Source organism: Salvelinus namaycush, chromosome 1, assembly GCF_016432855.1.
Source record: "Salvelinus namaycush isolate Seneca chromosome 1, SaNama_1.0, whole genome shotgun sequence".
Taxonomy (NCBI): Eukaryota; Metazoa; Chordata; class Actinopteri; order Salmoniformes; family Salmonidae; genus Salvelinus; species Salvelinus namaycush.
The window spans coordinates 61,179,052-61,203,620 of record NC_052307.1 but is presented as its reverse complement, the minus strand read 5'-3'; the positions used below and the strand labels follow the sequence as shown (position 1 = coordinate 61,203,620).

The window sequence follows — 24,569 nt, the reverse complement described above, 5'->3', positions numbered from 1 at the left end:
CTTGCCATAGACATAGAATAGATAGTTCTGCAGTGAATATTGCTTTTCTAGGTCTTTATCAAAAATGGAATCACTTCAATAAAATATTATAAAAACCTGATGAAGATTTTACATGATATGAAAATAAACTATCATCTTAGTCAGAAAACATATAATCTAACAAATCAAAATTTGAATATATCATCACAGCCGCTTATCTAATATCTATATATCTATAGGATTTGACTGAGGATTTCACCAGGGTGAGGGTTATCTTACTGTACCTCATGGCTGTGGTGTGTGAGATGATAATGCCCTGTGACTGGTGGGGGCTTGGCCAGCGGGGCCAGGTGATTGGGTTGGAGGGAATGTCCCTCACCTGGGCAGGTGTCCATTGGTCTGAGGGAGCAGAGCCTATGAGTGCAGAGTGCAGGACACAGCCAGAGTCTGGCCAGGGAGAAGCCAACAGTGGCAGCAGCTGCAGCCATGTTACCTTTGAGTTCAGGTGAGGACTACCGTAGGAGCGGACAGAGAGGGAGGGGTTACATTCCATGACTGAATGGTGTACATGATGACATGTAGACAATCCCTACACAGTTAGAACACTTCGCCAGTGACAACAGGTAGGAATTTTCCTCTAATTTGGCTTGATGAGGGTTAGGCAGAATTTGTAGTCTCACTCCCATCTGTGATGAGAGCTTGAGTTGAGTAGGAATACAACAAGTCAGATTGAGTGAAAGGGTTTTTGTTTATATAACTCCTTTACCCAAAATATATTGCATGATATAAAAGTAAGAGAAAAGGTTAGAGGGAAACTATCAAAGGTTTGTGCTGGGGGAAGGAATATTCAATTGTAGTTTAGCCACAGCAAGCTAAACCTCAGCTAATCTCTTCTTCATAATGAACACTAGAGGGAGCTGCTGATTATAAATCATCTCATCCTCAACTGTTACAGTATACCAAAGGTACTGTCTCCTATCTGTGGTTATACTTGTGCTGATGACAGACCCCTCTGAATTCTCTAAATTAAAAAGTGAACTGTTAAAGTGGCATGTTGTGGAACTGCCTTGCATGATTAGTAGTATCGTGATGGTAACTACAATTATGTAAAATATCGTCATCATCATCAGATACTATGTGTCTGGGTGAGATGAGTGGAGATTGGAAAGGATTGAACTACTGATTTGTTTGAGAGCGTGAGACACGATCATTTTCTGACACATTTGTTACTTACACAATAATATAACCTTTCAGTCATGGGCATCCCATGAGACACTGCGGCTTCGAGGATGTACGTGCAATTTTAGGTGTGTCTTTCCTGGGATTTTCACATCTCCAACCACCATGATGGGTATACATTTATGCTATTGACTATACAGTGAGATTGAGCATAGTGTCACTGAAATGCAGGTAATTGAATATAAAACCCTATGGTACCCATTCCGATGAGATGTTCAAGAAATTATACCGCATCCCTGAGTCACATGTCGGCCCCATGCTTCAGAGATACTTCTCGTTCCTGATTGGACATCAGCGGTATCGCATCACCGCACTTTCATTATGTTCCTTTATGTAAACTTCCCCATGGTTTATAGTTCCAAGCCCTAGTTAACCGGGTGTTTTTTTCTCCAAAGAATACATCAGAAATCATACATAAATACATTCTAAATATGTATGAATTATTGAAACCATATCTTTCGATTGAATTCATTATATACTTGTAATAGCGACTTATTTATCGCGGATGGATACGTGATGCATCGAACAAAAATAGTTCCGCTTCAGTTTAGGAGATCACCTTGAGCTTCTGGGTGTAAGAGTAATACGTCAGTCTAGCAGTTGTTCATCGACAGAAGGTGAGTATCATCACAAGAGTTGTAGCTAGCTAATGACATGATGTACGTTTGTTTTGCTGTACTGCTGTCACCAAATTACAATTTAATTCAATTGACGTTATCATATTTTGTGTTGCCAGCTGGTTTCTTTAGTGGCATAGTCCAGGCAAGGGATGGATCCCAAAAGATGACTGTCTAGCTACCTAGTTAGAGATAACAGTAGTGGTCACTTTGAACCATCTTACACCGTTTAATCTTACAAACCATGTGGTGTTGTAGTCATACAAAGAATGGTGTCGTTTGTTGTAGTCATACAAAGAATGGTGTCGTTTGTCAGTGACTAACTCAGCGTGATGCAGTTTTCTCCAGTTAACCATTCATACGGGTGAACTTACTAGTTAACTACTATTTTTATGAGGAGTTATTTGTCATGAACTAACATGGTATCAGTCTAAAACATGTATTTTAAAGCGGGGAGAAAAGTAAAATACGAGCGCGTTTGTCTTGTCTCGCGTGGTGGGTGTGGTTGCCCGATGAACTTGGAATTCCATTGGCCAGTTAATCTTCGCGATATCTTAAATTCGTGAAAATGTGACGCAGAATGGAGACGTGCCCTGTGGCGCATCAGTGGATGCGTTGTACTGCAAACGGATGACTGACCATTCTCATGTTACCAATTTAATGAATCGGTTGTTTTTAATAATAATGATCAGATATGTGCGGTCCTCCCTGGCCCCCTGAACAAAACTGTTATTCACACTGACATTCAGTGGTCTAGTGTCCTTTTGTTGGAAATAAGTCTACAACAAGCACCTTTACTATAGTAGTGTGGCCTCACTGACCTGTCAAACTCTAGGGCCCTATAAAATCCGTGAAAGCAGACAGCAAAAAACACAATTTTATATGGCCCTAACTATGTCTGAATGGACTGGCTTTGTTGACACTGGGGGGAGTTGGTGCAACCTTCTAGAATCCCTCTTCTGCAGTGCCTGTTTATTGACTAGTCATACATCAATACTGTAGCTCTATCAGCTAGCCTGCATCAAACCCTGACCTCCATGGTCAGTTCTTCCATCTCTCCTACCTCCCAAATCAAATGGTCATGTAGGCCTTCAGTTTATTTTTTTTTGATGATGAAGCCTGTCTAGACTAACTTGAACAATTTGAAAATTTCATATCAGAAATGTGTGTGGTTAGTCAGTCTCAGAACTAATTTAGGCTTCAAACTAAGGTTTAGTGCTCCTCCTACGTCTAGTTAGGACTTCCTGAGATGCTCAGCCATTGTTATGTAACAGATTCTTCTGGCTCTGAGCCCTGTGTTAGTGTAGGAGGAAATACAAGCCACCCTGGCCCTATAATTTACACAGCATCAGCCAGGTCACTTGAGGGAGCTGACTTCTATTTTGGGATGCTAGGGCATAGGAGCACTTCTCAGTAGGTTAGGAATCATGTGTTGTCAGTGGGGACAGGAGTGGCTATACTATGGTATGTTCCAACATAGTGCTTCTCGTAGGGGTGTTAGGCCTAGATTATAATGTATACGTCAGTGCCCTATCTGGCAATCTGCATACCCGGAGTACTGGGCTGGGAGCACGTACGCTGCAGGCCCCACAGTAAATGTATAAAATACTCCAACTATGGTGTCACCTTTTAGTCATTTTCTGCTGTAACTTTCCAGAGTTTCAAATATCATGCAATAGCCCCTAACGGTGCACAGTTAGAATGACTAGGCACCTCTTCCTCTGAAGTTTTGTTCTCAATGAGGTGAAATAAAAACTCAGAATGCCCAGGTTGAAAACCCCACCTATGACTCACTATTCTGCACAGCATACTCCTGGTCTCCTACTCAACTGCAATTGAGTTGACTAAGAAGAAATCTAGCCGTGGCTCCTCTGTGAACTGTCCTTAACCTGCTGCAGTGTTGAGGGGTGTAGGCCTACACTGACTGCATTTGTTTTGCTGCAGTAGTCCTGCTGCAGCTGGTGTCACTTTCATGCAGTCTGCCATGCATCGCGGTAGCCTTGCCTCCTGCTCTTGGCTATGTCTGGCAATGTGAGACTAGCATAGTGGCTACAGGTGCTGAGTAACGCTAGGCTGCAGCGCAGCAGAACATGGATACTATCTGCTGTATAATGCAATGCAGCACAGAATGCAAATGTGTCACCCACCCAGTGATGTATGACTACTGCCACCCAATGGCAGCATGCAATGCACTAATCCCAGGCTAGTGTTTTGTCTTCTACACAGGCTTACCATGTGTTATTATTAGAATACACAGCCACCATTTTTAGAGCCCTAGGGGTAATATGACCTAGTGCTGCCAGCATAACATGGCTGCTGTAAACGGCAGGTTTGAAGGTCTCATGTATAGCCGCAGTATCAGGGCACGCAGCCTGCTCCATGGATGCAGCAGCCTGGACTGTGTGTACTGCAGCACGTTATCCTCACTGAAGAGAAGAGGATTTATTCCTGAGCCATGCGTAGGCAGGCGAGTCACTCTACCGGGAGTTCCTGCTTGTCCGGTTAAATCTGCTGCTGCGCTCTGTGGGGACCGGGGGTCACACAGACTGGGGATCCTCTGGAGGGCTGTAGCAGCTACGTTTTTGTACGTCCCCAGGAGGAACAGAAAGGTCTACTGGTACGTAAAGCCACATAGCTGGATGATGAGACTGAATCAATGTAGCACAGGGGAAGAGAGCTGGGCTTCTCTGAGGTCACCAGTGTAGGATTATTGGCTACGTCAGGGTCGTCATGGCTGCGCCTAGGATGTCATGTGATGTCACTCCTGTAAGGCAAACTCTGGCTATGCTGCCAATGCACAGTGGAGACATCGCACAGTGTGTGCATGGCATGGATGTGTGAAAGTGAGGGAAGGGGGAGGGGGCAGTACGTAGGCAGAGAGGAAGTACATGGAGAGCGGGGAAGCATATTCTGTTCCAGTGGGATTGGGGAGGTTGATAGCAACAGGGCAGCTCTAAAGTTAGACATGCATCTGGGTCCCTTAGGTTTATTACTGGTGTGTGTCACTGGCCCCAGGTCAGCCCTAACATTCTTTACATCTTTGTCACAGGCTGTATGGTTATGTATTATGTATGGTGTCTCTCAGTGAAAGGGTGGATCAGACTGGCCTGGCATGACCTTGGACTGTAGAGCATCGTTTGGTGAGCCATCATCAGCCTAGCTGTGTTATGTTAGTCACAGGGTAGGAAGGGTTTCCTGCGGAAGCATAGCAGGCTGGGTCATGTCAGGACTCCCTCAGGCTGTAGGATAATTCGGAACATGTCCCTGTTCATTTGAAGGAAGGAGTAAAGCCATAGTGACCATATGAACAGCAATTGCATTATACAATTTACACTATGTGCATTTTATGTAGCCTATGGCACTGATTTATATGTGCATATTTCATTAGCAAATGTTGATCTTGAGACGTCATGGTCAACCTCTTGAGATTGTCAGTTGTTGTTGGTTACCTTACCAGCCTTTGTGTTGACAGTGGACGTAAGAGCCCATCCCATGTCTCACCCCCTCAAATAAAATGACCCTGTTGTGCGTTCTGCAGTTTGCTGTAAACAGTGTGTTCCAGGGATAAGAATCTAGGCCTCATTTGAGACAAGCCATTGTATGATTTTTGTTCCTCCCTCTGCAGTCTACACTGTGCTCTACTCTGTCTGGGGGCTACACCTTGCCCCTGCTGTCTCATGCTGTGTACGCAGTTGGGAGTCTGGAGAGAGCAGGATGTGACCATGCTCACGTACAACACTGGGCTGCTGCCTTTGAGGCTCTGATGTCACTGAGCTGCTGCCTATTGGGTTTTACTGCTGCTGTTTGGCAGGGCCCTGCCCCGATTCATTTACACACTGAAAGAGATGAGCTGAGTGTAGGCCTGGTTCTAGAGGGTTGCCTGCCCTAAATAATAGCGGGGGGACGGGGTCGATTACAGTTACATATCGGGATATTTTTGACTATCACATTATTTTTGCAGACTGTACCTGCACCAAAACTCCAGTATTTTTCCTTCAGAGCTTTTATCTCCATGACTGATCACTTGTTTTGGCAACATTGGCTAACATTAGCCAAACAAATTTAGCCTCGGCTAATTCAAACTAGCCTAGTAATTTTGAGGGGAGTTATGTGATACGATTGTGCTGTGGGCTTTGCAGTAAGCGGGGCTACTGAGGAAGATGACATGCTCTCTCTGTCCCTATGCATTCTGCAGATTCTCATCTGTTTTAAGTAGTGTCTTAGAGTTCTGCCAGAATAGTGAAACTGTTCACTGCAACAAGGTAGAATAACAGATGTAGCCTATTAGAAAGCTTAGTATTTCCTAGAAGCTCCACCTTGAAGAAGCAATCAGTGAGTTTGTTCTCTGTTCATGTGAGTGTCACTGTATAATTTAGACTGGGTTAAATTAAACTCTCCACTGGTTAGTGTTTACGCTAGTCCAGTTTGGTAACCCTGACTTGTCTAGGGCAGCCCTCCAGTGATCCCCCTCAGCCTACATACCACAGATGGAAGGTATGACATCTATTGCCACATTCCTTGGTTATGTAACCAGGGCAACAGCCCCTGAAGCAGAGTTGACTCGGACGCCACACTCTTAAAGAGATGCTCCACCTTACACAGAGCTACCACATTTACTTTTTTTTTGCCTGCCCTAAAGCCACTGAGAATTTGGCCTGACATACAGTACCTGTACAAAGAGCCTGTTGTGTAATACTGTCAAGAATGACACTAGAAAGGGAAGAGTCTTGAGCAAGATAACTTTATGGTGCTACGAAGTAACCTATTGGGTTTGATGCAGTCCTTCTCGAAATGTCCCCTTGTTTTCAACAGCTCTGTATTGAGCCATGTTGAAAGTGATCTGTCCTGGGCTAGGAGGAAATAATGAAAGCACTGCCAGTCAGGGCTGCGGTTGCCATGGGTGACCTCAGATGAGGGGAGGGGGAGAACACAATGTGCAAACAGCTCAATGTGCTCCTCAATGAAAGAATATTACTGGCTAGGAATAACCTCGACATGTTTCTGTAGCCCAGGCTATGTTATAGATCAATCGTATCTAGGCCCATGTCTTTGTCTATGGTGCAGCATGAGAACCGGCAGGCAAGGGCTTCAATCACACTTCCTGTTTTTTCAGATGTAGTATTCTTTTGAATAGGTTCCTCATTCCACAAACAAACGGTTATTTGCACAGATGTCAATTGATTCAAAGCCACACACTGTGCCTCAATAAGCTGTTGTGTGCTAATTCCTAGACTGGTGGCTCTAAAGTTGGTTTCATGAACCAGTGTGGTCATGTGTGTTTAATGTGGCAGTCCAGTCCATGACCTGATAATGCCTGAGATTGGAGACACTGAATTGAGTGAACCATTAGCACCTTACTGTCTTAGTACGCCCTTCATATCACCTCATCTCTCTCTCCTCCTCCAGGACTTCTTCAAATTTTGCCATCATGCCTGGTTCAAAGTCTCAAGACATGGGCTCTGCCTTCGTCCAGACGCAGCAGCTCGGCGCTGCCATGGCCGACACCTTCCTGGAGCACATGTGCCTGCTGGACATAGACTCTGAGCCCACCACCGCCCGCAACACTGGCATCATCTGCACTATTGGTTAGTGGCCACGCACTCACACACTAGGCTTGGGCGGTATCTAGATTGTCATACCGACCTTGTGCCATCCTGGGATATTCGGTAATACCGGCACTGAACACAAGGGCTGCTATTTTCAAACTTCACTGAGCCTCTAATCCGAAGGTTAGCAATGCTAACGGGTACATGTAAAATCCCATAGAAAATGCTAACGAACGTATTGTCAAAATGTCTCTGACCTAAACTATTTTCAGCTTCAGCTAGATGGCTAACTAGCTACAAAATTAGTAAACCAAATGCACAACTTGAGTGCATTTAGGACATTTTTAGACAATTAACTTAATAGTTATAAGATATCTAGATGGCAAACATTTAGTTGTGAATTCCATACTGTAACTAGATCACCTGGCACGTGCTGCACAACAGTGAGTGACTCAAGGTATCTCGCCTAACACACACACACACACACAATGGATGCTAGCATTCAAATGTCTGTAGGCCTATAATATTTTTACATCAGTATTTTAAAGGCCCTCTACTATAGGATGATGCTGTGAAATACCCACTGTATGCCATCACACGTGTGTGTGTGCTGATGTTTAAACCCACCTCCGTCGTAACAGGGCCAGCCTCCCGCTCTGTGGACATGCTGAAGGAGATGATCAAGTCTGGGATGAACATCGCTCGCATGAACTTCTCCCATGGATCTCACGAGGTGGGTTCCCTAGCATGTCTAGACACCTAGACTTTTGCAGTGGAGGATGATCACACACTTCTACACAGACTGGATCCAGACCTAAACCGTATATCTGTGGGGGGGGTCGATAGTTACATATTAGGATATTTTCACGATGTATCGTTTTGGCAATCTCTATTTTTGCGCTAGTTGGCTGAACCTGCACCAACACGTCTATTTTCCATTCATAGCTTTTAAATTGGGAGCAAATTTCTTTTCAGCAATTATTTCCATGACTGATCAAAACATGTTTCTCGTTGCTCCCTCTTGTCCCTCTGCAGCAGACATATGGTGAGCAATATGTTTGAAACATTGAATTGTAATAAAATCGCAGTATCGAATCGCGATACATATCGTGTCGCGATGTCCCTGGCAATTCCCAGTTCTACTGAATAGCACAAACCTACACAGGCTGTTTTGATGATCTTTAGGTCAAGGACATTTTTTTTCAACAAAACATCAATACAAAAGTACATGGAACACAAGTGTGTGTGTGTGTGTGTCATATACACATACAAAGGACAATTGGGCTAGGGGGTACAATATCATGTTACACAAGGACCTTAAGGGACATAAAAACTTATTCTAACAGATTTTTTGTTGGTAGTGTATTTAATTGTCTTACAAAATTACATGTAACTATATTTTAAGAAAATGTGTTTGTAAATTTACATTTTGAATATGAAATGAATTACTTAATTGTTTCAACTTATTTCTAAGTTGAATCCAAGCTGTCCATCGGTGTTATTTCTCTTAAAGAATCCAAGCTGTCCATCTCTCCATAATAGTGTAAAATCCTCATAAATGTGTTCCAATTATAAATCTACTGATTCCAGCAATACAATGCCAAAAAAAAAAATGCAACACCGTTTCTGGGTGGTCATTACAAAAGGTACAATGGTGAATTAGTGTTTTTCTTAAACTTCTTTGTATGGTGGTTGGCAGGATTAATAATTATGAAGGATTTAGAAAGGAACTTCCTTAATTTAGTTAATAAGTAGGTATGTGTGTGGCAACATCCAAGACCATTATCAATAAATCCATTCCAATAAGGCATGACATAAGGTATAGATACAACATCCTGCTGAAACAAGGCTCATATAGGTCTGTTGTTGAATGGACCAAAAGAGAAGAAAAATCTTTGCTACTGATGAGTCAAAAGGGTTAATAGTAAGTATGTTCTGAGTGTCAGGTCTTGACACGTTCCTGAATAATAAAGCAACACCTGAGGGAATGGCATCTAAAAGAATTGCAAAATCATGAGGTGTTACAGGGCTCTTGTAAAGTGATAAGAATTACCCTCTGCATTTACAAGTTGGCTCACCAATAGGATGTTATTTCAGAAACTAATATTCTAAAAACCGTATAAGTAATTTTATACTATGTCCTAATTTATTCCATATATAATGTGTGGAGAAATTGACGAGAACCTGCCGATGAAAAGCAGAGTTTCACTGGAACTTTGTCAATATTATAATTGCAAACCAACATGAAGTGAAGGCCACCGAAAGTAGAGAAGACATGATGAGGAATAAAGTTCTTCTTAAGATCAATTGGATAAATCAATTCCTAAGTATTATTTAAATTAGTAAAGTCCAGTAAATTCAGCTCACCATACTCGTAAGTGTTCATTATTTTCCTAATGTAATGGGTACGGGTTCTCCACAGAAATGAGAAAAGCATCTGGTGTCTGCTTATTTTACTGTAAAGGTATCTCTAGACTAACATATGCCGCTCTAATAAGAGTGAGCAAAGCTGTCATCAAGGCAAAGGGTGGCTACTTTGAAGAATCTCAAATATAAAATCTATATTTTGATTTGTTCAACACTTATCTTTTGGTTACTACATGATTCCTTATGTGTTATTTCATAGTTTTGATGTCTTCACTATTATTCTATAATGTAGAAAATTAGTACAAATAAAGAACCCTTGAATGAGGTGTCAACTTTTGACTGGTAGTGTGTACATTCTTAAGACCGTTCTCACTTAGAAATAAGTATTAATAACTACATAGAACAATAACAGTAATGTAAGTCATAACAGATCTGTATGCCTCTCAGTTACTGTATGCAGGTTTCTTATTTTTATACAACTTTCAGTCTTCGTGAGTTTGTAAACATAATAGGCTGCCATCTGGTCATACAAGAAAAAAAACTAATAAATGATTGAGGTACCTGAGTCGTGCTGAGAAATTGTCACCCGAGGCTTGTTAGGTATTCGGTGCAAGGACAATGAGAATACCATGGGTGACACCATCAATTTGTTCCTGCTGGTGAGGTTCTAGGGAGGAATATGGATTTCCAAACTGTTGCTGAAGCCTCGTCCTCCGTAGTAGGCAGCATTTCATGCATTCTTGATCGTTGGCCACAACTTGTTCCTATGTCCTCCGGGTTGAGATGCTTGTCAACACGCAGACTGTGGCTCTGAAGGAACACATTCTTTCTAACCGCTTTCCAGACCGCATCACTGTAGAATCTGGCAGTGAAGAGAATTGATACCCCTTAGTCTTGAATCGTTTTGCTTTTTCTTCTTGGCGATGCACAACATCGACGGGATCACCGATTTTGTTCTTCTCTACAGGCGTAACTTCCTGGCAGATGTGGATCGCGTCGCACATCCTCATTCTCCACCTTGGGCATGCCATAGAGTCTCAGGATCCATCTTGTGTATTGCTCCAGATTAGTGAGATGTCTATGGTAGATATTGTTATTCTGTTCCACCTTTTTCCACACGCTTTTCAACTTTAGCTACTCATTTTCACATCCTTGATTTCACCACATGCAAACTCTTTTTCCAGCCTTTGATTACCATGGTGTTTGACCCTACCATTTTCTCAATGGCATCAGACCTGGAGTTGATGAGTAAGGAGACAAGCCAAGATGTCTGTCCCTTGTTATTTAAAAAAAAAAACGAATTATTAGGAGGGTGGAGGTTTGCACGGCGTAACCGGTAAAGAGGGGAACTCGTCATCTTCAACAGCCTTTGAATGCGTGAGGTCATCCATAGGGCAAGCGTAGTTATGGCAGTCGTCTATAAGAAAGTTCCTCTCGTTGTTTAGCAATAGAACGGCTAGCTTCTTCCTTCCTCTTTTTGTCACGGTTTCGCATGGACATGCCATAATAAATGATCCACTTATCATTCCAGTCACTGGAAAGCTCTTATATCTTGAGCAAATAAAAACAATAATAGGAATGTCTGGAAACTTTTTATTTTTTCTCCACAATCTTTCTGAAGTTTGGTGCGCAACTCGCTAAAGCGTCTGTTCAAGCCGCCATTTTGACCGCCTCCCTGCTCCAATGTCGTCATTGTCTGTCAGGCATGCTTCTTTGCAAAGCATCAGCTACCTTCAGAAGATGTCATTTGAATATGAGATGTACTCTGTGCCAACCAGGCTGTGCAGTTCAAGGGTAGAGTCAGTGTGGAGTTGTCTGCTCAGGATCAAAGGTAGGCCCTAAACTGTGAAATGGAGCAGGCAGACAGCAGTGGAAACCTTACCTGAGGTTGCTTGTGCCACTAAAAATACTTAATCTGTGCCTTCATCTTGTAGTTTTATCACCCCGCCCAGGGTGCAGGCCTGGAGCAACAGGTGGAGTCCCTCCCACTCCGTCACAGTCACCTGCTTCAATTCCCTGTTCAGTAGAGGTCACTCAGCAGGCAAAAGATGCTTCCTCTTCCTGTGTCTTAACCTGCTACTCTCAGGCAGGGGGCCTGAGCCACTCACCTTGTCATCCTGTCTGTCTCCTGGCCCTCTACTGTATCATGGAGGCTTATCAAAATGTTAGGAAGTGCACTTCCACATCTTTATTTATATCTTCATGAAATGACATCCACTTGCTGAAACTATACCCAGTTCTCAGATGACCTTGCTTTGTCTGACTAGCTGCTCTAAGGCATATGCTGAGAATGTAGTTCTTGGCTGTTTGTGGTGATACAGTAACAGCAGAATAACTGGGAAGGAGGGAATGAAAAGTAAGCCCTATGTGATTACCTGCCAATTAAGTGCTTAGGTAAAGCTCAGGTTACTTTTTACCCAGATGGGGAGAAGCAGCATGAGCCATCTGGGGCAGCTGTCTCCAAGGGCAACGCTAGCACTGCCATTCAAGACCATTAGTATAGTTGTAATGTACATGTGGACAGGCAGGTTGTAGTAGTGTATTTAACTATTTGTAAATATCCAGGTCATGCTGTCTGAATAAAGTAAGTTTTGTGTTAACCACACAAGTTTACAACTGATAAAGGGTATTGCACTGAGTGTGTAGTCTAATCTGAAATGGGGACTAGCCATAAATCAGGGGTTGACATTAAGCTTTCATGGCCACTTGCTCATCTGGCAAATTCATGAAGCTGTAATCCCACTTCCTAGCTAGCGCACTGGGCAGCTAAATCAAATTAATATTCTGTCTAAACTGAAACATTTTCCTTGGTGATTTCCTAAATGAAGGACTGCAAGTGCCACTTGATCTGCGACTCGCGCTACTGAAATAGGTGCATCTCTCTCACTGTTTACTCTAGTTTAACAGGGTGTTTTTCCCTTAGTATTGGGAGTTGAGACATGCAGTTAACAGCATTATAAAGAGCTTAAATTCTTCAGATGTGGTGGTAATTGGTTTTCCTTGTTTGATTTGAGCTTAAACTTGGTGGGCAGGCTTTTATATAACAAAATAGACTAATGATTCTCAAAACAATACTCTGACCAATTCCTTTCATATTTCAGTCTGAAACCTGCCTAGGTTTAGGGGGGTTGTAACCAATTGCTTAATGGCACACTAGCAGTTTGCAAAATAGCACTGGAAAATAGACACACCAGTTATTTAAAAAAATGCAGCTCGTGGTTGGGGGACAGGCCTACTTCAATCCACCAGACCATTTATTTGTGATAAAGCGTTCATGATTTAGCAAGGAATGTAGTTTGTGTATCCCATATGTTTTATAGTCAGTATTTCTGCAGGCCTAATGGGAGCGCGTGTCTAGAGCTAGCGGTCGGCATTGTAGGGGAAATAACTAATGGCCTGGCCTTGGTTTAATTTTTTGTTGCGAGTCGCTAAGGCACATTAACAAATGTAACAGTAGAATCAATTTTACCTGTCCAATCGGGTAGCCACATGGTAGATTTTCCCCCTGCTCTACTGTTCAGTTTACCTGCCCAGGGCAATCGGTTAACAGTTAAAGTCAACCTCTGCCAAATGCATTTGGCTTCTTGACTCGCACTGTTTACATAAAATAATTACTCTGTACTGTATGTTGTAGCTGAAAATATGACCAGTTTTAAGTGACCTCTTCCTAGAAATCCGGGGAGAATGTTTTCTATTGCGCTTCAGAACATCTTAGCCTTAATTGAAAACCATTTGAAATTTCTCAGTGGTACCTATACAGAGGGTAGCTAGATGGGATGTTTGCGCTACTGGTAACAGTTGTCAAGACTCTAGACCACATCCTGGATTGCGTCATGTTTATGACCCTGTTGGTAGTAGTTATAAGCAGTGGTGGGGGAAAAAGTACTAAATTGTCATACTTGACTAAAAGTAAAGAGACCTTGATTAAAAAATGACTCAAGTCACCCAGTAAAATACTACTTGAGTAAAAGGATTTGGTTTTAAAAATAAGAATCAAAAGTAAATGGAATTGCTGAAATGTACTTATCAAAAGTAATTATCTATTTCTAATTCCTTATATTAAGCAAACCAGGCAGCACTTTTTTATTTTTGACGGATAGCCAGGGGCGCACTCCAACACTCAGAAATAATTTACAAATGAAGCATTTGTTTAGCGAGTCTGCCAGATCAGATGTGGGAGGAATGACCAGGGATGTTCTCTTTATAAGTGTGTGTGAATAGGACAATTTTACTGTCAAAATGTAATGTTATTTTGGGTGTCAGGGAAAATGTATGGAGTAAAAAGTACATCTTCTTTTTGGAATGTAGTAAAGTAAAAGTTGCCAAAAATTACTTAAGTAGTATTTTTACTTAAGTACTTTATACCACTGGTTATAAGATTATACATTATCTTCTTATTGCCCTGCCCTGATATGTTGTCAGCTGATTATGTTCAGTTGCGTGACTCATTACACCTACACTAGGTTTCTACCCTCCGACATGAGTTTTCCTATGCCTGGGCCATCTCTCACATTGTCACTGAAATAAAATGTCTATCTGGCTGACGCGTTGTTGCTTTAGTGTTAAATGTGCAGGCCTGTTCAAAAATGATTTCCTTCTTATATAACGTTTATTTTTGTTCTTATTCTCTGTTCCACAGTACCACTGTGAGACTATTAAGAATGTGCGTGAGGCCTGTGAGAGCTTTGAGCCTGGCAGCATCCACTACCGCCCCGTGGCCATTGCTCTGGACACCAAGGGACCTGAGATCAGGACTGGACTTATCAAGGGAGTGAGTAGAACCAACCAACAACACTTAACTACCATGTTCCCAGCACACATCAACTGATTGGAGGCCCTATCAAATGTTTACTACACTCATTTTGTTTAACTAAATATTGAGTACAGATGTGGGATCTTAATTTGAGCCAGTTTGCTACAGCAGGAAAATAATCCTGCAGCAACGGGAAATGTGGATTATAGTTAATTGGCATTTTTGTAGGGGTTGATCCTTTTTTCTTAAGGCAAAATCAAGCCTGAAATTAAAGTGGAATTACAAATTTCATACGCCTTAACCTCAAATATATATACAACAAGTTTTACATTTCCTGCATTGCAGGAAAGTTCTCCTGCAACTGGGTGATCAAATTAAGAACCTACATCTGTATGAAATATTGAACGGCTTGTGGTAAAGATATATTGGACTACTACAAGCTTGAGAGATTTCAAACTCTTCAATGAGCCACTTACTTCATTGAGTGGTTGAACCCCCATAGTCATGGTGACCAATTGAGACTCATCCATGGTCCTTTGTGTGTGTCAGAGTGGTACATCTGAGGTGGAGCTGAAGAAGGGCAACATGATCAAGTTGACCCTGGATGATGCCTACCAGGAGAACTGTGATGAAGACAATCTGTGGCTGGACTACAAGAACATCACCAGGGTGGTGGAGCAGGGCAGCAAGATCTACATCGACGATGGACTCGTGTCCCTCCAGGTCAAGGAAATTGGTGAGTCCATGTCTGGCTCCCACTTAAGAGCTGAATAGACTAGAGAATATTCCTTTGAGGATCTATCAGCCCTAGAATCTCCTCACTTACTGAACCTTTGGGTGGTTAGAGGATGGACAAAGTCCTTTACTATTCTTTATTGCCTGGAGATAACGGTTAAGTGTCTCCTCTCCAATGTGTGTCCCCAGGTGGTGACTACCTGATGTGTGAGATTGAGAATGGAGGGACCCTGGGCAGTAAGAAGGGTGTGAACCTGCCTGGTGCTGCTGTGGACCTGCCTGCTGTCTCTGAGAAGGACATCTCTGACCTGACCTTCGGCGTGGAGCAAGGAGTGGACATGGTGTTTGCCTCTTTCATCCGTAAAGCAGCCGACGTGCACGCTGTCAGGAAGGTGCTGGGAGAGAAGGGCAAGAATATCAAGATCATCAGCAAGCTGGAGAACCACGAGGGAGTGCGCAGGTCTGTGTGATGGCATTAAATGCACAGAAATGCAAGCTGATTTTGGACCCTTGGCTAGTAGAAATTGTGCTCGACTGGCCAGTGCCCAAAATCTTTACGTTCCAGCACTAAATTCACAAACATTCCCGTCCCCTGTGCAGGTTTGATGAAATCATGGAAGCCAGTGATGGCATCATGGTTGCCCGTGGAGACCTGGGAATTGAGATCCCCACAGAGAAGGTGTTCCTGGCCCAGAAGATGATGATTGGCCGCTGCAACAGAGCCGGCAAGCCAATCACCTGCGCCACACAGGTCAGTTTACTTGTGACGACAGCTTTTTTTTTTATATATATAAATATGAACGAGAGACATTTCTATTTCCACAGGGATGCTACAGTTTGTTGTGTGTGTTATTACACTGTTGGTAGCCTGACATTGTGAACCCCTGTTCTTCCCACAGATGTTAGAGAGCATGATCAAGAAGCCCAGGCCCACCCGTGCCGAGGGCAGTGACGTGGCCAACGCCGTGCTGGATGGAGCTGACTGCATCATGCTGAGTGGAGAGACCGCCAAGGGAGACTACCCCCTGGAGGCTGTCCGCACACAGCACATGGTGAGACAGTGGCCCCTACAATTAGCCTCCAGTACTGTCCTTAAGTCTGGCTCATCAGCCCTCGACTAGCACTAGTCCTGACCTACACTGTGTAGACTTATCAACAGCAGGGTCAGAGCTACTGGAAGTCATGTTGCTGATGGAAGTTAAAACACTCATTTCCACTTTTTTATTTGTTCACTTTATGTCATGTGATGTTTGTCAGGGTCAGCAAAAGCAGTCTGGATTCAGCTGGTATTATATTGCCTCATAATGATCCATAGAATGGTTGCTCACTAGGTTTTAATAGTGCAGAGTGTAGGACATGGGTGGAGAATGTGACTGACGCTGCCCTCATTTTCTTCTACTCAGGCCTTTAACAGCTGACTCTAGTTCCGCTGCTGCACTCCTCTCTGGATGCAGGCAGGAGTGACTCAGCAGTCCTTGAGCAGCTGCCTATGAGTTCACTGCAGCACCAAGTCCTTCACGCTTTAACATGTTTTCACCTCTTAAGAATGCATTGTGAGTTAACTGAAGGCACTGTCCTACACAAGGGCTGATGTTACGCTCAGACTAACTCTGCGTCTTAACAGCTTCTATTTTATGGTCTCTGTTTAGTTTTTTTTATTGGACTTTGAAAAATGTTTCTTATTCCTCTCATTTCCTGTTTGACTGTCTCTTCATGTGTGACTGTGCAAGACGTGCATGTTATAACACCAGTTGGCTATAGTCACCTGCCCATCTCATAAAACCTCTTCACAGCTAACTAGTTTGAATGAGCAAAGTCAGTTTGGGTGGTATGTAGAATTATATTCCGATACTAACTATAGAATTACCATAGGATCATAAAAGTAGTTTAGTGTTTTTATAATGCTGTGATGTGTTAGCTAAATGGACTGGCTGCGGTGGCCCATTGGATGTGTTTTAACATGAATGTTTTGTTCTTGTCTCACTAAACTGCACTCTGACTAAACCTACATTTCTGCCCTTTCCCTCTGCATACCTCTCCATCTCCTCATCCTATTCCTTTCACCTTAACTTCCTACCCTCCCTCTATCTCGTCTCCTCCTATCACTCTTTCCTTATATCTGTCTGGTGTTCTTCCTGTCTGTCTGCTACATCTTGCCCTCGCCTGTGCCAGATCGCTCGCGAGGCAGAGGCAGCCATGTTTCATCGGCAGGTGTTCGAGGACCTGCGGCGTGCCGCACCACACTCCACCGACCCGGCCGAGGCTATCGCCATCGGCGCCGTGGAGGCGTCCTTTAAGATCTTGTCCTCTGCGTTCATTGTGCTCACTAACTCTGGAAGGTAGGCAGGTGGCTGTAGCACGGCTGTTTGGAGGGCGACTCAGGAGGTTTGTGAGAAGCCAGAGTAGGGAGAGACAGGTACTGAATGAAAGGGCATGGCACACGTTTACAGGTCTTTACGGTCACAACAAACTGGAGACCACTAAAAGTTGAATCCATTATAAGAATAGGCTATATATCTGGTAGTGCCTCTGATTGACAGCCGTTACATCCACCTAACTCCGTAAATGAAATGGACCAGGACTAGATAAGCGTTTGCCATGCCTCTCAGGTGCGAGGCATGCCTCGTGGTGGTGTGACTGAGTGTAACCCCCATGCCTCGGGCACACCCTCACACTCAGATTGCTCGGGAGGCTGAGGCAGCCACCTTTCACAGACAGCTGTTTGAGGAGCTGCGACGCACCACCCACCTGACCCGGGACCCCTCTGAGGCCGTGGCCTGTGGCGCAGTGGAATCCTCATTCAAGTGCTGTGCTAGCGCCCTCGTCGTACTCACAAAGACCGGCAGGTAAGAGGGAGGAGAGGGACAGGCAGCAGCAGGTAAGAGGAAGGCAGGGAGGAGAGGGACAGGCAGCAGCAGGTAAGAGGAAGGCAGGGAGGAGAGGGACAGGCAGCAGCAGGTAAGAGGAAGGCAGGGAGGAGAGGGACAGGCAGCAGCAGGTAAGAGGAAGGCAGGGAGGAGAGGGACAGGCAGCAGCAGGTAAGAGGAAGGCAGGGAGGAGAGGGACAGGCAGCAGCAGGTAAGAGGAAGGCAGGGAGGAGAGGGACAGGCAGCAGCAGGTAAGAGGAAGGCAGGGAGGAGAGGGACAGGCAGCAGCAGGTAAGAGGAAGGCAGGGAGGAGAGGGACAGGCAGCAGCAGGTAAGAGGAAGGCAGGGAGGAGAGGGACAGGCAGCAGCAGGTAAGAGGAAGGCAGGGAGGAGAGGGACAGGCAGCAGCAGGTAAGAGGAAGGCAGGGAGGAGAGGGACAGGCAGCAGCAGGTAAGAGGAAGGCAGGGAGGAGAGGGACAGGCAGCAGCAGGTAAGAGGAAGGCAGGGAGGAGAGGGACAGGCAGCAGCAGGTAAGAGGAAGGCAGGGAGGAGAGGGACAGGCAGCAGCAGGTAAGAGGAAGGCAGGGAGGAGAGGGACAGGCAGCAGCAGGTAAGAGGGAGGAGAGGGACAGGCAGCAGGAGGTAAGGGACTCACAGAACATGCAACTCTGACCCTTAACATCCTATTCCCCTACTTTAGATTGGTGGGGAACGGTTGCATGGTCCCAGATAGATGTCACCCCTCTGTGTGGGTGGAGACAGTAATGTGAGCTGTAGAAGGGTGGGTGGGGAGTATTATGGGTTGCACAGACAGAGGCCACTCTGTAGAGACTGAATTAGATAATAAATACAATAAGAAAATTTGTATTTGTTTTAAGAGTCCTCAACATGATTGGGAACACCTACATTGGTAGAGCCATACAGTTTCAGGGTATAGATTTCTGCGGCTGTATTGCCAAAACACTGCAGGAGTCATTCAATTGTGTTCACCCTCACATCAACCGACCCTTTTGACTGCTCAACCTTGACATTTTCCTAATATTTTTAACTCTCATTGTGCTGACTTTGACCAATCTAGAGTGACTGTCTTTGTAACCCCAACAGAACCAACAGGATGAAATGTTGACTGGCTTGTTTAATGTTCACAATGAGACACATCCTTAGACTTGGCATGTCAATGGGAGATCATTTGAATTACATCAATGCACACTATAGGTTTACGCAAACATTTATTTTACTATAGTAGGTCCTCTACTAATCAAATCATTAGTTTCCTAATATTTCAGAAATACATTTTAATTAGAAGTTTCAGAAATCTACCCCCTTTTTTATAGATTTGTGTAGGCTTTGTTCAAGCCATATTGCCAGTATCTGAAATGGGAATGGCAGCAGGCCTTGGGTGTGTCCTTGGCTGACAGTCTGAGCTGTGTTGTCTGTGTGCAGGTCAGCCCACCTGATCTCCAGGTACAGGCCCCGCGCCCCCATCATTGCTGTGACCCGTAATGGCCAGACCGCCCGCCAGGCCCACCTGTATCGCGGGATCTTCCCCGTCCTCTACAACAAGCCTGCCCACGACGTCTGGGCCGAGGACGTCGACCTCAGGGTCAACTTCGCCATGGAAATGGGTGAGAGTCCACAGCCATTACAAAGATCTTTTCATGAGCTGTAAGATGATCTCCTGGATATTTATGGTATTTTAGTGTTCACCAGAATAAAAGCTCACTCCAAACGGTCTAAACCAGGGGTCTACAACCTCTTTGTATCATGAGCTACTTTAAAAAAAAAAAAATGTAAATCCTAGGTTTCAAATAGGCACACTTCTTCTCTCCCCTGCAACTCTTCCATGTCATTAGTGTACAAGAGAAAATATTACACTTCTGTCAATATACCTGGTAAAATAGTTAAGCAATAAGGCCCGAGGAGATGAGGTAATGGCCAATATACCACAGGGCTGTTCTTACGCACGACGCACCGCGGAGTGGACACAGCCCTTAGCCGTGGTATATTGACCATTTATCACAAACCCCTGAGGTGCTTTATTGCTATTATAAACTGGTTTCCAATGTAATTAGAGCACCCTTTGTTCGGTCATACACGTGGTTATACGGCTGTCAGCCAATCAGCATTCAGGGCTCGAACCACCTAGTTTATAATGGTTAATAAACCACTCAAGGGGGGGGGGGGACCCTATAAAACTTCTCCCAAATTCAGTTTTTTGTTTAATTTCTTGGTTTCAGATTTTGTTTTTCACTGCATGCATTTGAGTCAACTCTGACAGGTTCAGCTCATGAGCTCCATTAGCAGCAGATTTTAATTTAGAATGGAAAATGAATGTGTTTACGCAACAAATGCTAGTGTCGTATCACACCGCATCGATTCGTTCCTCTAATCAAACCGAATCGCACAGAATAGTTTCAATCTACAATGTATCGGAGCCCATGTGTCGAATTATCTTGAAAGGGAATGCACTCCGATACTAACTTTCCATGCTAGTTTACAGCTTAAGTTAAAATCAATTCACTACCCTAGAACTTTTGTTTGTGATCATATGCATTAAAAAAAAAATTGAATCTGATTGTCACCAAAAACATTCACTGGGTTAATCGTCTCTCCCTCGCCGAACTGACTGCAGGTGCCTTATAAATGACTGTCTTAGAAACAGCTTGCACCTTTTTAAAAGATTACTACTTCTATGCAAATGTTGTTCAGTAAAATAAGTCCCACAGGGAAGCGGATTGTAGCCCCAGGTGACAAAGTGAAATCGGACAGAAGAAGCTCAACTCAAAGCATCCAGTGAGCAGGCCGAGGCTACATCTTGATTTACAGTTTATCAAGACCTACTATTCAAATAAATGACTAATGTCATGTTTTAAGTAGTTGGATTGTTTTCACCAAAGTCAAATTGATTGTATAATTGATTCATACATGACTGTCTCAAATAAATTGACAAATGTTTAAACATTCCAAATGTAATCTTGAACTCGAGATGCCCAGAGATTTGCCAGATCAGTGTAGTAGACTAGTTTCTGTCTGGATCAAGTGCTAGTCTTTGACTTTGGATCATCTTTATAGATGTATTCTTTTTTTTGCCATTGTATCGCAATACTAAACCTGGTATCGAAGTCAAAATCCTGGTATGGTGACAACACTAGTAGGAGTATTGTGTTGACAACTGTGCTCTTTGTTTTCCAGGCAAGGAGCGAGGGTTCTTCAAGGAGGGAGATGTGGTGATCGTCCTGACCGGTTGGCGCCCAGGCTCTGGCTATACCAACACCATGCGTGTGGTCGTGGTTCCTTGAATTATGACTACCCTCCTTTCCCCTTCTCACCCCTCCACTGTCTTGCCCTCCTTGTCCCTCTGCTCACCGCTCCCTGTCCCAACACCAGGGCTCAGACAGACTTATACAGCCCACAACAAACACCTGGCCTTTTCTTCCTCTCCAAGAACAGGCCAGTGGTGGTGACTCGACCAATAGGTAATCTCCCCACTACAATCCACTCCAGGGTTCCCCTCACGTAGGTGTGGTCTGTTCGTCTCCAGGATATCTGTACGCGCACACCAGAAACAGCTGTATTTATTCACACAAACAAAACCATGTATGACTCTTACATTCAAACCAGACTGAAAGAGCTACAACCTGCCGGTCTGTGTGTCCCGGGCACCTCTGTTTTGAGAGGCAGGTGGGGCACACCTTAAGAGAGCCTGCTATACTGTAACTTGTAACAAAAAAACACACACTCCAATTCCTATAATGTGAACAAAATGGTGGCAACCTGACGTGAACAACGCTTTAAGGCCCTGTCACAGTTAAACTCTTCCCCCAAACATAGCCCCTTGTTGTGCTGTCTGTATTTACATTGTGTTCTGTATACTTTCTCTGCACTCCCAATCTACTGTAGACAATGTTATTCTGTATTTTACTTGACTTTAGATTCTGGGCATCCAATACTATGTATAACCATAGAGAAATCCTATAATAGTTTGACAAGTTACTTTTTTTGTGTTGAAGTATTCTTAGAAAGCCCTTACATTTTGGTCATAACTAAGTTGGCACTTAAGAACCACTGTATGTATGTAAGCTGCTACATGGTTCTCTCAAATGAATGATGTATGAATTCAGTACTTTGAGGGCACTGTGGGGGGGATAAAGGAATGAGTTGGACCCCCCCTCACCCTCTTCTTTCCTCTTGCTCCTGTCTGTCGGTGACCTAGTGTGTGTCTAAATGTCCATCTGCTTCTTTGATTGTGAGGGTAGGGTGTAACATGTTAAGGGTAATACAATGTTAACTGGTGTAAGGAGTTGTCCTTTACGATGATTTTAATCATTAAAAGAGATGAGCACCTGTCTTGTTCCTGTCATGTTTGTATAACAGTAGTCTTAACTGGGTTCATAAGGTCAGACAGACTGGCTTGTGTACGTGCCATCTCGGACTGGCTCGGAGCTACTCACCACTGACGAACTGTTAACATTACATTTACACCCCAAATGTGCCTCAGTTCATTTTCTTAATGTGGTCTTATTACTTCAAGGACTCCATGATATTAGGGAAAGTCAATTAAGTGTTCTGATGACAAAGACAATTTTAAGTGGATCATTTTATTAAACAAAGGTCTGGTCACTGGCAGTCCTGGCTGTAAACCACCCCCACCTGCCTGCGTGCCTCATCCATCACGTCAGCCAGGAGTAGAGAGTCTGCCTGGGACATCCTGGGGCTCTCCTTTAGGCCTACAGGACACAAGAGAATCACCGGAGATTGCATTGTCTGACAGAATTACGTTGCCAGGAACCATTAGGCAGAGCTTACATCAGAAGACATCTGCACTGAAGGTACAACTGTTTTCTGAGGAACACATCAAATAAAATGTTATTGGTCACATGCACTGCCGTGGTGTGTTTGGACCATAATAGGTCCTTAGCGATTTGGACAATGGGGAACTTGAAGCTCTCATACCGCTCCATTGATGGGGATGTGTTCGACCCCCCCCCCCCCCCCCCTTAGTCCAAGATACACTCCTTTGACTTGCCCACGTTGAGGGAAAGTTTGTTGTCCTGGCACCACACTGCTCATCGTCATCGGTGATCAGGTCTACCAACGTCGCGTCGACGGCAAATTTAATGGAGTTGTGCGCGGCCACGCTGTCGTGGGTGAACAGGGAATACAGGATGCCTACCCTTACCACCTGGGGTCAGGAAGTCCTGGATCCAGTTGCAGAGGGAGGTGTATAGTCCCAAGCTCCTTAGCTTAGTGATGAACTTGGATGGCACTATGGTGTTGAACTCTGAACTGTAGTCATTGAACAGCATTCTCATAAGTGTTTATTTTGTCCAGGTGGGAAAGGGTAGTGTGGAGTGCAATAGAGATTGCGCCATCTCTGGATCTGTTGGGGCAGTATGTAAATCATCTCACAAATATTGTTTCTCCACACATATATTTGTATTATTATTTCATGAAAAGGCCCATTGTTGAATTTGCCAGTGGTTTGTTTTGTCTGTGGAGTAGTCTCAGGAAACATTACAGAAGTCTTGAGCTAGCTGAATGTCAGTTACATGTCAAGGGCATTTCAGATGGTTTGCTGCCATCTTGTTGTGAATTCATACTGAGTAAACAAGACTTGGGTCTGTAACTGCTTCAACATTTAGGGGAGGCGGGGAGCTAGTTGAAAGGCAATCCATGTCGCACACATACATGGGGAATAGTTGCTAAAGAAAAAACAATGTTATATCTATGGTCTCATCAGTGTACCTTTGAGCAGGCACTGGCGCACCTCCTCTGCCTCATAGCGCATCCCAGTGCTGTTGATGAAGTTGAGGGGCAGGTAGGGCTCAGGCAGAGGGTATTGAATCTCCTTCCCATTCACCAGCAGGGAGGTAGGACACCACATGTGCTCAGGAACCTAGGTGAATTAACACATACAGTGTACACCACCATTAGAATACATACTGTATAATTAGACTTTTTATGATTAGTAGGCGGTTTGAATTAGCTATGATGCGACATTGATTCAACGTATCAAATGTGTTTTTGGAGGAGTGTGCCCCTCGTAGAACCTACCCTGATGGTTCCCTTAGTGCCAACGATAACAGTGTCGTTGGGAAGCTCCACAGCAATAGAGCAGGTGAACACTGCCAATCTGTTCCTGGAGAACTTCAGGGTGACCACCATGCCTTCATCCACACCTAGCACAAACACAATGACATGGCTGATAAAGAAATACACCTGTTAACATGTTCAACACATATTGATACACTTTCCCTCCCTCTAACATTTCAGTTGTCCTTCCATCATGTCATTTCCACAGACCATATTGTCCATTCAAACTAGAGTGAACACTGGTCTACAGCACTGCATTGTATGGAACATGCACTTGCTTAGTAGCACTGTCGTTGCAGGGAATAATTAACATTCCACGTTTGGACTACCTGAACAGCACTACGAAATATTTTCCTACAGTAAAAGTGATAA

At 44.0% G+C, this 24,569-nt stretch overlaps 2 protein-coding genes across 4 annotated transcripts; one reads left to right on the top strand and one right to left on the bottom strand.

Annotated features, from left to right (window-relative positions):
• Window positions 1-1,709: 1,709 nt before the first annotated feature.
• LOC120046606 (pyruvate kinase PKM) lies at window positions 1,710-22,449 on the top strand. 3 transcript variants are annotated; one of them, XR_005476828.1, is made up of 11 exons: window positions 1,710-1,835; window positions 7,242-7,420; window positions 8,023-8,114; window positions 14,388-14,519; window positions 15,051-15,237; window positions 15,426-15,696; window positions 15,837-15,987; window positions 16,136-16,288; window positions 17,409-17,575; window positions 17,916-18,082; window positions 19,548-19,657. XR_005476828.1 is itself a non-coding variant. In XM_038991989.1 (11 exons), exons 2-11 carry the CDS (start codon window positions 7,264-7,266, stop codon window positions 21,401-21,403), a joined length of 1,599 nt encoding a protein of 532 aa, XP_038847917.1. In that variant the 5' UTR covers window positions 1,710-1,835; window positions 7,242-7,263; the 3' UTR covers window positions 21,404-22,449. The 3 variants fall into 3 exon arrangements, 2 of the variants coding, with proteins under 2 accessions (XP_038847917.1, XP_038847908.1); XM_038991989.1 differs by lacking the exon at window positions 17,409-17,575 and adding an exon at window positions 21,297-22,449 and having other exon boundaries at window positions 19,548-19,729; XM_038991980.1 differs by lacking the exon at window positions 17,916-18,082 and adding an exon at window positions 21,297-22,449 and having other exon boundaries at window positions 1,711-1,835; window positions 19,548-19,729.
• A 237-nt stretch (window positions 22,450-22,686) lies between these two features.
• LOC120046620 (trans-1,2-dihydrobenzene-1,2-diol dehydrogenase-like) lies at window positions 22,687-24,301 on the bottom strand. Its single transcript, XM_038992006.1, has 3 exons — window positions 24,159-24,301; window positions 23,850-24,000; window positions 22,687-22,831 (listed from the first exon to the last, which is right to left on the bottom strand). Exons 1-3 carry the CDS (start codon window positions 24,267-24,269, stop codon window positions 22,722-22,724), a joined length of 372 nt encoding a protein of 123 aa, XP_038847934.1. The 5' UTR covers window positions 24,270-24,301; the 3' UTR covers window positions 22,687-22,721.
• Between the last annotated feature and the right edge of the window lie 268 nt (window positions 24,302-24,569).

What these genes read in the sequence shown, in the direction of transcription:
- LOC120046606 (XM_038991989.1), top strand. Translation starts at nt 7,264, where the DNA reads ATGCCTGGTTCAAAGTCTCAAGACATGGGCTCTGCCTTCGTCCAGACG. An exon ending in TGGCATCATCTGCACTATTG is followed by an intron (nt 7,421 to 8,022) that starts GTTAGTGGCCAC and finishes CCGTCGTAACAG; the next exon opens with GGCCAGCCTCCCGCTCTGTG. An exon ending in CAACTTCGCCATGGAAATGG is followed by an intron (nt 19,730 to 21,296) that starts GTGAGAGTCCAC and finishes TTTGTTTTCCAG; the next exon opens with GCAAGGAGCGAGGGTTCTTC.
- LOC120046620 (XM_038992006.1), bottom strand. Translation starts at nt 24,269, where the DNA reads ATGGTGGTCACCCTGAAGTTCTCCAGGAACAGATTGGCAGTGTTCACC. An exon ending in GCACTAAGGGAACCATCAGG is followed by an intron (nt 24,001 to 24,158) that starts GTAGGTTCTACG and finishes TAATTCACCTAG; the next exon opens with GTTCCTGAGCACATGTGGTG. An exon ending in GCGCCAGTGCCTGCTCAAAG is followed by an intron (nt 22,832 to 23,849) that starts GTACACTGATGA and finishes TGTGTCCTGTAG; the next exon opens with GCCTAAAGGAGAGCCCCAGG.